The sequence below is a fragment of the Cryptomeria japonica genome, chromosome 5 (genome assembly GCF_030272615.1).
Source record: "Cryptomeria japonica chromosome 5, Sugi_1.0, whole genome shotgun sequence".
Taxonomy (NCBI): domain Eukaryota; kingdom Viridiplantae; phylum Streptophyta; class Pinopsida; order Cupressales; family Cupressaceae; genus Cryptomeria; species Cryptomeria japonica.
Genome location: NC_081409.1, coordinates 837,814,320 through 837,831,325, shown reverse-complemented (window position 1 = coordinate 837,831,325; position 17,006 = coordinate 837,814,320). Strand labels below are relative to the sequence as shown.

At 35.0% G+C, this 17,006-nt stretch overlaps 1 protein-coding gene across 2 annotated transcripts; it reads left to right on the top strand.

Annotated features, from left to right (window-relative positions):
- Positions 1-3,336: 3,336 nt before the first annotated feature.
- Positions 3,337-11,230, top strand: LOC131052708 (small ribosomal subunit protein uS10y). Of its 2 annotated transcripts, none has more exons than XM_057987293.2 (4): positions 3,337-3,649; positions 9,012-9,127; positions 9,291-9,404; positions 10,821-11,230. In XM_057987293.2, exons 2-4 carry the CDS (start codon positions 9,016-9,018, stop codon positions 10,961-10,963), a joined length of 369 nt encoding a protein of 122 aa, XP_057843276.1. In that variant the 5' UTR covers positions 3,337-3,649; positions 9,012-9,015; the 3' UTR covers positions 10,964-11,230. The 2 variants fall into 2 exon arrangements, with proteins under 2 accessions (XP_057843276.1, XP_057843277.1); XM_057987294.2 differs by having other exon boundaries at positions 3,474-3,672.
- The last annotated feature ends 5,776 nt before the right edge of the window (positions 11,231-17,006 follow it).

Genomic DNA, 17,006 nt, shown 5'->3' with positions numbered 1-17,006 from the left:
TCCATATTCCTCTATATACCTATTTATCTCCCTATCTTTATATCTTTATCTCTCACTCTACGTCTCTTTATCTCTCTATCTATTTTATCCTCTTCCTCTCTCACTCTATCTTCCTTTCTACCTCTATCTTTCTCCCCCCCCTCTATCTATATACATGTCTCCCTTTATATATCCATCTCTCTCTCCCTATACCTCCTTTTAAATCACTATATTCATATCTACTTCCCTCCTTATATCCATATTTCTTCTTTTCATCTCTCTCTCTCTCTCTCTCTCTCTCTCTCTCTCTCTCTCTCTCTCTCTCTCCTTACTTTTTTAGCTTCCACATTTATCTCATCTCTTTCTTTTTCCCTCCATATCTCTCTTTCTTTTTCTTCATCTTTCTCTCCTTTTTCCATCTTCATAGTCATCTCATCTTCATCTATATCTATGTCTCTTTATTTATCTCTTTACCTCTCTCTTGCTTTCCCCACCTCTACCTCTCTCTCCCTCTCACCTGATTGCAAACATAACATGAGCCTATTGGTTATGGAACTTGATTACCTTCCCAATTTTGAAAAGTTTTGTTTTATTTATAATTAGAACCTTGTAAAAGGATGCAAAGTGGATTTGAAACTATCACTTCTCCATTGACACCTTTGTTGCACAAGCAACATTATTTTCTAAATTTGGCCTACCAATTGATGTCATGTACTACACAAATTTATGCAAAAAATTGATGAAATTTTGTCCTAATTGACCTTCCACACCTCTTCGACATACCCATTGCATACTAAGGTGCAATTGCTAGTAAGTTAATTTTTTTAAACAAACAAGTTGATGTGGTAGAGAACTCTCTTCACATGGAGATTTAAAAGGTGGAAACGACCTAAAGAAATAAATGACTAAAATTATCTGAGGGTTGGAGGAATTTCAATCATCTTGTACGATACGTAGATGATGTGGGTCGTTGATCGTTAAAGTCAGGTAGCTCTTCCCAAATAAGAAACACCTTCGATGAATTAGAGTTGAATAAATAATTGTAATGAATTTATGAAAATTAAGAGGGATGGATAAGAGTATCTAGTTTTCAAATTAATGATGGATAAATAAAATTGAAGTTATGTAAAATCAATTTTTTTGTTGTTCAAAATTGATGATTCTTGTAGAATATGTCTATAGTCTAATTGTACAGATTTCTCTCTCTCTCTCTCTCTCTCTCTCTCTCTCTCTCTCTCTCTCTCTCTCTCTCTCTCTCTCTCTCTCTCTCTCTAAAAGTTATATATTTACAATTTTGGCCATTGTATACAATTTTTGCACAACACTGAAATCTTTCTATAACACGACATATTCTCCTAAAAAACACAAGATATCGAGTTAATTCAATTTTTAAGAAAAAAGAAACACAAAATATTTAGTCAACTTGTCTTTACATATCTTAAAAATGTGACCCATGCTTACCCATTTCCAAGTTAATGTCTTGCAATTATATTGTTGCACTTAAAATGTATGGCTCAAAGAATAAAAGTGTAAGAATCTCAATCTTTATTTATTGCTATTTTGAATCATCTTGTCTTTGTGTTGTTTTGTACCAAGGGAAGCTTGTAAAGCGTCTTGCTAAATCAACATGTGCTAACAAGGTTTTCTTTGCAAAATCTTGTATTGAAGCTAATGAAACAACAATCAAATTTGCAAGGAAATAGCAAAGAGAAGTATAGACCTCATTTTGATACTTTATTCATATAATCAAATGTTAAATTTTTAAAATAACATTATAATTATTTTTGTTATTATTTAGTAGATTTTATATATAAATCATTTAATATAAATATAACATAATATATAATCCAACTTATATATAGTATAAATTAAATTAATATGTACAAATGTAATACCTCACTCTCTCCCTCTCCCTCTCCCTCTCTCTCTCTCTCTCACATACACTCCTTGTTTCTCTCTCCCTATGTCTATCTCTATATATCTCCCTCTCCATCTCTATCTCTCTATATTTTCCCTCCTTATCTCTATTTCTATCTATATCTCACTCACATACACACGTTTCTTATTTATCCCTATCTATCTCCATCCCCCTCTCATCTCTATCTCTCTATATTTTCCCTCCTTTTTTCTATCTCTTTGTCTCTCTCTATTACTAATCTCTCTCTCTCTTATCCCTCTCTACATATTGAGCTATCTCCTCTTCTCTCCCTATTTGCTTCTCCCTTATTCACTTCATCTCTCCCTCCATCTCTCCTACTTTAAATATCTATTTCTATTTCTCTATCTATCTTGCTCTCGCCCCTCTCTCTCGTTCTCTTCATATCATTCTCTACATCTATATCCATATATCTCTATATATGCCCATCTCCCCCTTTCCCTCTCCCTATTCTTGCCCCTCTCCCTATTCTTGCCCCTCTCCCTCTCTCTCTATTCATCTATCTTTGCTTCTTTTTGTTTGTTTCTCTTTCTATCTTTTTTTCTCCATCTCCCCCTCTAGACATCATTATATGTCTATCTCTCCTTTTCTCTATATAACCATCTAGATTGCTCTCTATCTCACACTCTCCCTCCTCCTCCTCCTCCTCCCCCCCTCTCTCTCTATTCATCTATCTTTGCTTCTTTTTGTTTGTTTCTCTTTCTATCTTTTTTTCTCCATCTCCCCCTCTAGACATCATTATATCTCTATCTCTCTTTTTCTCTATATAACCATCTAGATTGCTCTCTATCTCACACTCTCCCTCCTCCTCCTCCCCCTCCTCCTCTCTCTCTACCTTCATCTTCATCTTCATCTCCATCTTCCTCTCTCCTCCTCTATCTATAGACATGTCTCCCTCTCCACCCTCTAATTATCTCTCCATCTCTCTAGCTTTATATCTCTCCCCCTCTCTAACTCTCTCTCTATATCACTTCTAGAATCTCTTTCCATATCTTTCTATCTCTTCATCTCTATCCCTCTCTCCTCATCTCTCACTCTCTACCCCTCTCTCACTCTCTACCCCTCTCTATATACATCACTTCATATCTCTACCATATCTTTCTATCTCTTCATATCTCTCCCTCTATATATACATATATATCTATTCCATCTCCATCTATCCCTCTCTCCTCTTTATCCCGTATCTCTATCTCCTCATCCCTCTCTCTTTCTCTCGCTTTTCCCTCCTTCATCTCTTCATCTCTCTCCATCTATCCCTATCGGTGATACAACTTGATTATCTTCTTGATTAAAAAAACCTATTTTAGTCATTTTTTGCCTCCCTATAAGTTGATGTTCATACGAATTGAAGCTATGACTTCTCCACTGATCCTACCAATTGACCTCACATATTACACAAGAGTATGCAAAAAATATAACAGTTTTACTCTAATTGACCTTCCACATGTCTTTGCGTATCCATTGCACAACTAGGTGCAACTGTTAATCTTATTGAGCCTATTGTTTGCTTTAGGATAGGAGCCTTTGTCCTCTACAACTAGAGAATCTCCTCTCTACAAGAAATGTTTATATTGCATTCTCTATCGCGGACGAGAAAACCCTTCTTTTTCAGCACTCCTCTAAAACCCTAGAAAACTAAACATAAGGTAAGATTTGGTCGATTCACCAATTTTTCTTTCGAAGCTGAGCGGCGGAGGCGATAGAACTCTTCGACAGCAGCTGCTATTATCTTTGGTAAGAACCCATTAGAGTTGGAGGTTGGTACTCTGCATCATATTTGATTGTAATAACTATAAATCAGTACTGCAGTTAGAACATTTATTATTTGGTTTTTTTCATCTTCTGTAATTTGTATTGCTTGATTTTATTTTCCAGATTTTTTGTTCAAGATAGAGGCATCCTTTTCGGTTTAGATTTATCTTTCTACTTTCGATTTCACGATCTGTATAGAAAATCCCAATAATGATGGGACAACCCATCTGAGCGAAAGTTGAATTTTCAGCAATCTGTATTATTTTTAGTGGGCTTTTCCTGGTTATAATCCGGATTAATAGATTTTTGGTACTGCCCATTTTAGGTTAATGTAAGTTTTCTGCCCATTTAATCCTCCTTTTCTCCAGCTCAGGGGATATCATGAAATTTTTTTTTTGGATTGGGCGTGTGTTATTCCTGGAGAACATTCTCAAGTTTTGTTAATATGATTTATGCTTAATTGTCGTTTATTGGAGTCATAGTTACCTTCCTATGTTGGTGGAACTGTGATCTGAGTGAAACTTTTCAGAGTATACTACAACCCCACGGACATGACATTATTAATGATGCTTAAGTTAAATGAGATGGGTATTTGATATCTGGTTTATTTGTGGGATTATAAATGTTCTTTTTTAAATTAAGAAAGTGTCAGTATAGTCTGCCGAATGTTATGCACACCTTAATGATTTACCTAGAAGAATTTCAGCTAGGCATGGTTGTATTTATCGTCATTTTTTACACTAGAGTTCGTAGTTGTTTGGCTTTTAAATATACACGCATTTAATATGGGTAGAGTTTTCTGAGATGACCTTATACGTTGTATTATTAGAGTGCAACAATATATAAACTTTAATTCACCTTTGATGAAATTATCTGTTGGTTTTTTGATGTGGGAATATATTTTGATGAACATTGTATTATATGTATAGAGATTGTTTGAGGGGACCTTATACATTGTACTAAAGTAAAATAAAATAATACAAGCATGATTTACCCTATGATATATTATCTTTTGCAGTTTTTATGTGGGGAATATATTCATGTTGAACATGATGTCATTAAATGGTATTATGTAGTTTGTTCATAATAGTATTGGAAACCGTACACAAGGTTTTAGGTTAAAAGTGTTGTATTCTGTATGGTATCATTATAGGGGCTAATGAAATTTCCTGAGCTTATTTATTGGTGGGTTCATTCTTTGAGTTCAATGTTCCTTTGGTTGAAAGGTCAAAGGAGTACTCATCTACCTTCCGAGAGTCATATTCCTCATCCCTCATATTGTTTTAGTTTTTAACCGGATTATATATTTTCCTCAGCCGTGTAGATTCTGTCCTCCTTTGTTTTCGAGACCAATATCTGAATGATTTTTTAATTTTTTTACTCTACATGTCATTCTTATTCATTAAAACTTAGGGTATTTACATCTGTGTTTGGACTCATATAGGTCAATATTTTGGCTTTTTGTAAAAAGTATATTAAGGAGAAGAAGGTCTAACCAATTCTAAAAGTAAGCTAATTTGTTTATATGGAGATCCTAAAAGCCGTGGTTTGTGTTTTAAGAACAGTAGCATCACATTTATATGGCAAACTGAAAATTTAAATGGATTTCAGTCACATGGAGGATTTAAACCAGGAAAAAATGGCAAATTCTGTCCTAAACCCCAAAAAATGTGAAAAAATTCAGGTTGTTAAAAACCTGCCCCCTTTTCAAAGTGCCAGTTTGATCAGCATGGCCCAGGTAACAAGGGTCATTTAATGCTTTTGATTGCATTTTATTCCTTTTTTTGTTGCTCTTTACGGTTTTACTTTTCATAATTTATTGAGCTGATCTTTAGTAGGTAGCGATTAACTACTACCATAGTCCATGTGAGTTCAAAATAATTATATAACATTTGATTATGTGTTTTCAACTTCTCATAGATTCGGCATATTGTAGAAGAAAATGTTTGGAGTGGATATTATTACAAATAGTGGGCATCTGGTCACCTTCAATCTCATTCCTGTTGCATTATTATGTTTTGACTTTCAAAGCTCTTCATTCATCAAATATTATCCAAATCCTTACAATTTAAAAAAAAGTCACTGAAAAAATTGGCAATTGTCAAAACATTTTCAGTGCTGATTGAATGATAATGCTATGTAACTAAGCATACAGAGGCCTTTCAAAGATTAGGAAATGATGCTTCAAATTATAGTTTACTGTTTGACATCATGTTATTTATTCCTACGGTGTTTGATTGCATTTGCTCTCTATCAAAAGGATTTTGGGGTTGGTTTTACTAAAAATAATAAAATTAACTAAATATAGAAGGAATTTTAAAAAATTAGACTATTTGTTGCTTTAAAATATCTCTTGTTGACACCATTTTATTATTGATTTTTTACATTACCGTTAGGATTTTTGGATTGGTTATTACTGTTTTTAGATTGATCAGGAAGAGCACATTTCTAATGGAAAAGGAAGATGGTACCTCTGGATTAAGACTTAAGATTGTAAGTTTGTGCATTGAAGGTCAACCGGGCTTAGACCACTGAGGGAAAACACATTTAATTAACTAACACATGTTTAACTTCAAAGTATGATAAAAAAGGACACTTAAAATAAAATGAGCAGCAGGTACTTCATAGGAGGTTCTTATAGGTGTATTATGAAGGCTACTAGTGGAGGATATTTTTTGCTGGCTGCGGTCTACTAGAAAATATGCCCAATATAGTCTGGATTTAAGGAAATAAAGTGGGAATAATTGAGGAGAAAAATATTACATTTGTGCTGTCCGAAGAAGACATTTGGTGGCAAAAGAAGCATGTGTATTTTTTAATCAATGTGGGTGGTGTTAGCCTTGATGTTGTTTATTCTGTGTCGGGAGTTTTGAATGCATCATTTTCATTGGTTTTTTTTGTGGCTGTTGTTCTTGGTGGCTTTGGCTTTCTAGTTCTCACAGCAAGGGAGGAAAAATGGTGGATGGTGCAAGAGCCAGAGGGAAATGTGATGCATGTGTGCCTAAGCATGGGATAAGGTGATTGGTGAAGAAGCCGTGGTTGGTTTTATGATAGACTTGGTTTTATGAAGGTAGTGAGTGGTTCGAAATTGGGAGCTGGCGAAGGGGATGCATGAGTCTCTTGATGCATGCAGTTTGGGAGGTGAGGGGTAAGCTGTTGTTGGGGTATACCAGAGGTGGTGGGATGCCTTTGATGTTGTGTGAGTATGCTTTCCACAATTTTGAGTTTCTTTCTCCACCATGAGGATGTGGGTGATGCCCTTAAACAAGGTTGGGTTTATTTTTACAGTGTTTTGGATCATTTTCATGCTATAAAGAAAAGATAGATTGGTCTCCAGATTCCAAAATGGAGGTTTTGGCGTAAGAGGATGCCGAAGAAGAGGTGATGAAGGATGCGATATCGAAATAAAAAGCTCCAACTGTAATTGTGAATGTGTTTGGGATGTTGGGAATGGGCTTGTCTAATTTGCCCTTTCCCTCATCTATGCCTATTTTGGTATGTATATACCTACTCTGTTGATTCGGGTAGGGTTTGGAACTGCTGTGGCTTCGGCCTTTTTGTTTGATAGTTCGAGTGGGTTTGATATTGTTTAAGCAAGTTTATTTGTTTGCATTGGATAATTTGGGTTGACCCCCAATTTTTGCTGGTTCTTGGACCTAAAATTAAAAAATATACATAAATAAAATAGTAAAAGTAAAAGTAAAAGTAAATAATTTATTTTTGTTTGATTTTAGAAAAATAAAATTGATCTTCAAGTAAAATAAGCAATATAGACAAATGAAATAGCTATTTAATAAAAATAAAGAAATATGTATTTTTAATCTATCTACTTGAAATAACGTTGATTTAAATCTAAACATTCTTAAGTAGTAGGGATGTTAATATTAGTGGTATTATCTACAAGTAAGTCGTACGGTTTGTTGAATTTAATCCTTGAAGTTTGAAATTCAGTGAACTTAGTTTCATTCTTTGTCATGACAGTTTTGTGGCTCTGTAATAGAAAGTGACAGTGACTCTTAATTCTATTCATTGTAGAGTTAGATTGTTAATTGGGTTTTGTTTTAACTTTTATTGAATCCCAAAACCACTTGGCTAATACCGTATGGTAGCAGTTTAGAGAAAGATGGTGTTGTTGCTGAGTATTGAAGATTGAAGCTAACATTCCCAATCTGTTTTCTGAATGAATCCAAACCTGCTACATTTATAAATTAAATAGGCAATTCTATGGCCTGCAAGTATTAGTGCTTCAATAATTATTACACAAATTATAATGATTTTAAATTCAATAATATAACATAACATTAATTGTAATATGAATTTAGCAATAGACTAGTATAGTAATTTAATAGTGTAATTTATAATAACCTGTAACAATTTATTATATAATTGTTTAGCAATGCATACGACAGCTAAATATCCAAAAGTTGGCACTCAACATGAGATTATTTAATTTTAATTTTAATTTTTTCCCTGGCAAATCTTGGGATTTTTAGCCTGGCCCAAGTCCAGGGGAGGTCACAAGGGGACCTCCTCCCCATCAACATTTTTAACTAAGAATTCACTTATTCAACTCAAATCTACTTAGGAGCCACAATGGAAGTCCAAGAGCCACCACATGGAAATCCAACACTAGATGTCACTTTGAAGGTTCAAACATGGATCTCCATCTTGAGAACCTTATGGCCTTTGCCATTAGAGCTCAATCCCATCGACTTATTAATTTTAATTTAATATATTAAAAAAATTTGAAAATTTATATTATTTGAATTTAATCGCTAATATTGTTTTTAACAAATTTTATTCTTGCTTAATTGAACCTATCTAAATTTTATATTTGTGGAACTTGAACATGAACCTTTTGGCATAGGGTATTATAATATTAAGATGAATTTGTAATTAAAATAACATGTATATCATAAATGCATTTATCGAAAAAATGCGAGGTGGCTTATCCATTCTATAAAAGTTTAAAACATATCAATATAGGTACCTTGAGATTGATAACTCTTGGCATCAGTTAGATATTTTAAAGATAGCTTGTTTATTGAATAAATTCCTTTTGATGCCCCCTGCTCTTCCCTCTAAGAGTTTAGGTACTAGTGATTTCAAGTTTGTATTTTGCATGTTGCATAAATTTTTGTGTCCTAATGAATTCTTAACCTTAATAATGGAATGGTTGAGTTCTTTTTTTCCTGGATTGGAATCATGCATTTCAGAGGATCTGTTTGTTAAGGAATTAGCTATTTGATATGTGATGCTTTTACTTTCCACAGGTAGCTTACTGAATTTACATAGTTTCTTTATCCTTACACACATTTTATGTTTTTATTTATTTTATCACTAGAAACATGGCTATGGGTATGATGAAACCCATGAAGGCTGGTCTTGAAGAATCTCAGGAGCAGCTGCATCGAATTAGGATCACTCTTTCCTCTAAGAATGTAAAAAACCTTGAGAAAGGTATCTTTTCCATCCTCTATTTAAATTGTATAATGTTAAATTTTTATAGAACAATTAGTCTGCTAGGATAGTGTGGGTATGCACTTGCCATTTGTAGGATGTGATTTAAATAATTGGTGGCACTTCACTTCTTAAATTCTGTTCTTTTCAATTTTTCTTGCAGTTTGTGCTGACCTTGTGCGTGGTGCCAAGGATAAGAGGCTGAAGGTCAAGGGACCTGTCAGAATGCCTACCAAGGTCCTTCATATCACTACCCGAAAGTCCCCTTGTGGAGAAGGTATTAACATATATAATTAATCTTTGCCATCCTATGTCAGAATACAATCTAGCTCCTAAAATGTGTAGTGTTAAGCTAGATCTTTTTTTTTTAAATCTATAAGATGCATCATCATGGACATGTTTTTCAATGTTTAGTTAGAAATGATAGTCCTGGAAGGTGCATGAAATTTATTCTTAAATATTTACAGTTCTATTGTTTGTGAACAAAAAGCTCCTGTATGTCCATTTCCTCATTGACATTCAATTGAAGTTTGTAGTCTACAAGAAATATGGTACGGAAACACAGAGTTGCTGTTCAGATTTGGGGATATTGTGAGCCTGTGGTATCTTACATGTTCATTGCATATTTACATATGTATGGACATCTAATGATACAAGTACAATTACACAGGCTGTTTTTGAAACGCTTGTGAGCATGTTCTTCTAATTTAGTTATTATAATAAATTGATAAATGAATTTTACCAAGCTGCATGCCTTGTGATCCTTCAATTTGTGAATCCCAAGCTAGATTGGGTTGCTTGGTGTGTTAAGAAACAGAAACATAGGTGTCAAGTTTATTTTTTTATGTTGTGTGACTGATCCCACGTGGGCTTGACAGCCTAGATCAGTATTTTGTTTATTCAAAACCTTTTGTGAATTTTAGCGATATTCTCAATTGGACGCAAATATTCTGTTATGGCTAATACGTTATAGGACATTTGCCAGGTTGCCCATTGCAATTTAACTTTCTTTCCTGGTGGTCTTTGTGGTTGGTTTATTGTAGTAGCCTTTAATGTGGCTTTTATTGTGAATACTTATTTAGTTTAGAAGGTTGATGCTTGAAAAAGCCCAGTACATTTGAGCATTGCAGTAATATAATTTAAAATACTGCTTTCTGGTCCAAAAATGAACTGAAGAGTTCATGCAACTCATTTTGAATTGGGGTTTGTTTGTTATTCCATTTCTGTCACAATAGAAGTTTTTATTCTTAAATCATTCATCATCTGAAATATGATGGAATAGTCAAAAGTTATTGGCTCCATCTCTGGTATAGGTTGAAATTTTGCCCTGCACTTAATGTTGTCTTTCTTTCCTAACAAGTGGATTCTTCTTACACTGTCCAATCTAACTTTTGTTTCTGGATGTTTCGCCTCCAGCATATTTTTAGAACTCCTGTATGATTTTTACTTCTTGTCTCATGTAGTTTTCAGGGGTTTTCCAGTGCTGTAATGCTTTCGCGAATTCTACCTTCCTGGATGCCTGGACATTTTTTTGTGTGATGAAATTTTGATGCTCATCAAACCTTGCACTCCATTTATCTTGAAACCTGGTTTTGTTGAATAAATTTAGAAGTTAAAAACTCATTTTTGTTGCTCCACATTCTTTGATGACTTGAACTCAAACTGATCTTTAGTCTTGTTGATTGTTATCTAGGTACGAATACCTGGGATCGATTTGAGTTACGTGTTCACAAGAGAATAATTGATTTAGTTAGCTCTTCTGAAGTGGTGAAGCAGATCACATCAATTACCATCGAACCTGGAGTCGAGGTTGAGGTTACTATTGCAGACACATGAGAACTAAACATTAGTCTGCTTATTGTAATCTTGAATTTTGCCTTAGGGTTTAATTAGATTGAATTTTTGACTGAGCACTTAATATCTCAGATGTGATTTCTACTGTGGAATTTTTTTGTTTTTCATTTAAGCTATGACTAGAATTAAGCTTCACATCTGCAATTTTCTCTGGAACTTTTCGTCTTTGTGACATCATACTTTGAAGTTTGGATGGTTTCTGTTTCTTTACTATTCTACAATCATATGGTGGCGGGATCTTGTTTACAATTGCCACTTGTTGCTTTTTCCCTTTTCAGCTTGTCACAACATGTTTCAGAATCATTATATATATTTCGTTAGTCTGGCTGTTTTTGATCAATGTTGTGTTTCATTCAGTAGTTATGTTTGAATGGGTATGATAAATAACACAATGTTTCTGCAGTTCAAATGTTTCTTAATAAACAGGGATTGAGCTTTGCAATGAAATTATCTGAGTAATGTTTTAATTTTTGTTAGTTTTTATCCTTTTAAGAAATAAATAGTAGTTGAGTTTGATTGATGGTAAATAACTTATTCAACTAAATCCATTTTGTTTTATATTCATGTAATTCCAAGTTAATTGTCAGAGAGCTAAATAATTCTTGTTGCTTTTGTTGAGGTCATTATCTACATTATTAGTTCCTGCCGTGCCGGTGCATCGGTCTGATGCATTTGTTGTTTTCAATCGGCCAATCAGCTTTCAGAATTATTAAGAACTTATATGAAGATGTATAGTTTTAATATTAATAAATATTTAATAAATTTCTTAAAAAGTATTTATCTGCTCTCCTATCAGTTAATAAGAGTAACAGTCATTGTAGAAATTATAATTATTGATTTATTTGAAAATTTTAATATTTATTTTTGAAACTATGTATTATTTCACTATATAAGGAAGCATTTATTATTGACAATTGCTAATTGCATTGCACGTTTGGAATTGCATCGTCGAGCTGGCAGATGTACAAATTTGTTCTCCCAAAATTTGCAAAAATCTTTAGCATTGAATGCTTTATGCAGAGTTTAATTTATTTTTGACGTTGCGAAACCTAATTTTCATTGTATTTTGAGCTTGGTACAGGTATGGACTTCTTTGTTTCTCTCAAATTTTGTTAATTTCTATTTTATTTGTGAAGCTAAGCTGTACATTTTGATCCTTGTCTGGGAATATATGTACTAAAGTATTCCAGATTTGTTTGTAGCAGTTGCTGAGTTGCTATACATATCCTTGGGGACAATAAAACTCTCATGAATTCTGGCAATACCCAGAAGATATTTTAAGAAGCCCCACTATGAAAGGCAGCTTTACTCTATAAATTTATTCCACTGGTGCTTGGAGGGCATGCCCACCATCCCTCACAGCAGTTTCTTGAGCCTTCTGGAAAATATTATTAGTTTTTCCCGACCAATAATGACTTTGGGTTTCAGCCACGCCACATCAATACACAAAACGAAATGAATATCACTTGCACAGCCCAATTCACAGGCTGCTCATATTTTAATCGCACTCCTCTCATAATTCAATCTCGCCGCTTTGTTAGTAGAAAATAGGGAGCATCTGCTGTAGCCCGCCTTCTGAAAAACAACGATTCAAATCCACACTCGCACTTGGAACTACCAAAATCTCCTCATTCTCATAACAATTTAGTGGCTCAAGTGGGAGTCGTACCCCCCCCGAAGCTTCTCTCGCTTCCTCCTGCCGAGCAAGTGCTTTTGTCTATTGCATTCATTTTATGTACGGTACGCACAGTTCACTTCCACTCCTCCCCTCAAATTTATTCTTTTTCTTCTGATTTTATTTTTGCAAATCAGTTTTGTATGAATAAATGAGGGGCCAAACAGTCTATGAGATCATACCACAACTAACCATACTGCTAAGTACAAAAATCTAATCGAGCAGGCTGTCTACACAGCGCCTATTGGATCTCCTTTTCTTTTTAAATTTGGGATCTTTTGCTGTCAATTTTGATCAAATGATGTAGTAGATACCGTCTATCTTTTTGTTTCAAAGTTTGGACACTGGCTAAATGAAGAGAGTATTTGTATAACAAAGTGTCAGTAATCAGTGCCATTCAGGCCTATGCACTACTGGGTTTGTGTGTGGAATTGAACTTTTGATACCATGTTTGAGCACTGGCTAGGTGATGCAAGAAAGAGGTCCTAAAATTGAGAAGATGCGTCGGTAGATATTTGAAACTAAACCCACAAATTTCATATATGTTCGAAACATTTTGTTTTTCCAAATCACTGCCGTCCCCTGGTGAATTGGTAAAACCTATGGTCATTTTAAAAATCGAGTATAGAGACAAGAACCCATGTTTATATGTCTTAGTCATTTTTTTACCAGTTGGCTCTGCAAAGCTGGTAGCAGCCGTGTCATCAGGAGGCTCCAGAATAGATATGTTTTAAACATCATTGACCAAGTGACTCTTTGATAGTTGGTAAAACCCACAATCAATGGGAGTCCTAAGTTAGGGAGGAGAACCCGTCCTCATACATGCTTTGAATATCTTCTACCAAGTGAATCTCTGTCAGTTGATGAATCCAGTCACCAGAAGTCTCCAGAATAGGGATGAGGACCGACACACTAGGTACCCACATATTTTGATAAGTATATAAATATTCATATGGCTCTATCTTTTTTCATTTAGCCCTGTAACTTGATTTGAAATAGTGTGCCTGCACCCCATGCTTCCAGGTGATCTTGATAAAACCATTGCGATTAAAGAAGATAACTTATTTAAGTTATTGATGTTTTTCTGCTCTTTGCTGCATTAGGGTTTTGACAAATAAAATTGAAAATGATGAAAAAAATGACTCGAAACTGATTAGGATTTAAAAGTTGAAGAGATAAATTATTTTTAAAAATTTGAGTAATGAGAACATCTGAATTTAAAAATGAATGCAAATTGTGAGGCGAATTGGGTTTCAAAGACCAAGTATTATGAGTATTCTAAAAATAAGGAAGTTGAAGTTAAAATTTAGGAGACAACAAATGAATCAGAGACAAGGACAGGTTTTGTGGCTCACTCATTCAAAGAAGAGAAGCAGCATGACTCCATTGAAAGTTGAGATGTCGTAAATCCTGTGCTTTGGTTTTTGAAAGAGTTCTGGAAGTTGCTCGAGTTTCCAGGAACCTGTCACGGTGGCATGATGGCCATAGCTGCTAGAAACGAGAAACATGATGACAATGACAACGTGACAGGAAATAGGGTAGGGAAGGTTTTAGTGCAAGAAACACATTTATGTATGAATAATTTAACACATGAAATCATAGTATATATACATATGGAATTCATAAAATCTCATGAATCAGACTTTTGCTATATCTCAAGTTCTCAATAACCCAAAAGGTGTACCAACTTGCAACTGATAAAAATGCAAAGTATAGAAAACATGTAAAATTTAAAAATAAATCATTGGCAACAAGAAACAGGCCATTTACAATACAAAACCTGTTTCAGGGCAAGCAAGGAGAAACATAAGCCTCAAATTTCATTTCTTTCAACAAGATTGGTGACAGTGCTGTTGTTTGAGAGTAAGCTCCTGAGCCTCAGCTCACTTTCTTTTTGAAATTTTTTCATCTCTGTATTTTTGATGCTACAGATTTTGCAAAGAAAAAATGGTTTAAGAGTTGTCTGTTGAATGTAGCACATGCAGTGAATAGCAGGATGCAGGGTAAACCTTCACCTGCTTTCGCATAGCTTTTGATTTCCTTTTTTGGCTTGTAATGCCTCAATGGGTTTATGTTATCAAATGAGTTAAATTTACATCTTTATATGCCCAGTGTATCAGGAACATCTCTGTATCCCCTTTTGGCTTTTCCAACGCAAAGACTATAAAATTAACCATGGTATCTTTTTGCACAATCCTAGAGAACAAAACTAGCAGGCATAACTAAAGCATCTCCATTTTATTTCTTTGGCCTCAAAAGAATGACCCAAAATAAATTCTAATAACAAAGCTTTCCAGCTCTTATCAATCTGCTGACCATATATATTAGTTGCAATCTACATAAATAATGTGCAATGCTGACTTAAAGTATTATGTCTCTTGATATTTACTTGAAAGTAGTGAAAAAAAGTGATACGTAAAATGGACCTAAGGAACAAAAGGTAATTTATTGCCATTTCCAGCTAAGAGATTGTCTCAGGACTTAGCTCCTTCTAGAAGATTGGATTTTGTCAAGTTTCAAAGCAAGAATGTCAGTTCTCAGGTCAGATGCGGCCTTAGCGTGATGCAGAATATCACAAGGAGGCTAGAAGACAGGTTCAGGTAGAAAAAACAAGTGAAATTTGAATGGCTTTGGGATCGCTGGTTCCAACAGTTTGTTTGTTGAAATCATGCTGGTGGTTTCATGATTGCCAGTTTTCAACAGCTGAGTTTGGCAATCACTGTTGCAGTTTTGGGATTGCCATATGTTGATTTGAGGCGGTTTCTAGGGGAAGTTGAAGGGTTTTGGATGCTCCATTTTGCATTCCAAGCATGGGAGACCGTTTTTACTGCTACTAGAGACATGGGACAGCTATATCAATGCAAGAGACACCTTGTGCAAGGGCTGGCTTGTTTGGAACCTCATTTATGTTCTCCTATGGAGGGTTTTTGACTGGGGAACAAGTATTTTGATGTTGCAGACATTGTTGGTAGGCGACGATATTATCCAGTGGAAAACTGAAATCAGAAATTAGGTTCGAGATTGGAGTACTGTTCAAGCACTGATATCTGGTAATAGGTATGTTGCATGAAAGTAGAAATGCTAACAACCATCTCGCTGTACAGCTGATGTAAATATGGAGGCTTAGCCTGTATTTGACTAAAAATGACATACATGGCAGCAAACTAACACAAGTATTCATACACGATGGTCACTGGCTGGTAATAAAGCATTTCCCAATACTGTAGGTTATTGAACAATCAAAATCTCCATATGCCAGTGGCTGAACAAAACATTATTTCCCAATACTGGAGATTATTGCACAATGAAAATCTTCATAAGCCAGTCACTGAACAAAACGCCATATTTCCCAAAACAGGAGGTTATTGCATAGTGAAAATCTTCAGAAGCCAGTCACTGATTGCAAAACAGCATTGTGCGACAGTGGAGGCTATGAACAATGACAATGTATGAAGATGGATGATCTAAATGTGGCTGACGACTTATTGCATTGTTACTCATCTAAACACATCAACTAACAGAACCGTGCTGTCATTGCAGAATCATATTACCTGAAGATGGATGATACAAATATGGCTGTTGATTATTTCATCCTTTACCATCCATAAGTAGCTGTAAACGAAGCTTCATTGTTATTAAACAAATTGGAACCCGACCGATGCCGCAGGACCGATGCCTGCCCCGGCCTAACAACCGCAACTGGAACTGCTACGGAACTGCTAGTAAGCCGGAACTGCCTTAGGCAGGGAGACCCTCTCTTTTCCTTCTCTACCTACCTTACGACGCCCTACCATTCTAATGGGCAGAGAAGGGTTGAAAACAACGAGAATTGACTCCCTTCCCCAGAAGGATTTTAATCTAGGGATCCCCTTGAAGGATTTTAATCTCAAGGAGAAAACTGTTCTCCAACCGTGTGGTGGTTACACAATTGCAGCATCTGCCCAGTCTTTTATTCTTTCGCTGAAGTTAGGGATAGTGATTGGTTGCTTAACTAAGTCGATCTTTGGGTTGACGTCCTCCAATCCTAGCCTTGCAATCACCTCTATCAAGCCTTGATCATAATAATCATGATGTAGTTTTTTGGCCTGAACAATTATCCTGCAACTACAGTTACGGTAAGGAAGATGGTCACCTAAATGATAAGATAAGGGGAGTCAAAGAGGGAAGTTTCCATGAGGGAAGAATAGAGCATTAAAGATTAATTTACCTCGATGCTTGTAATGGTAGGTGTGATGTTCTCTAGATGACATTTACGCCATTTAAAGAACTTGACATTTTACGCTCTGTATTAGGCAATAAAGCTATCATTGAGCTCTTTTAAGAATCTCTTTTCTCGCATGAGTTTCGTAT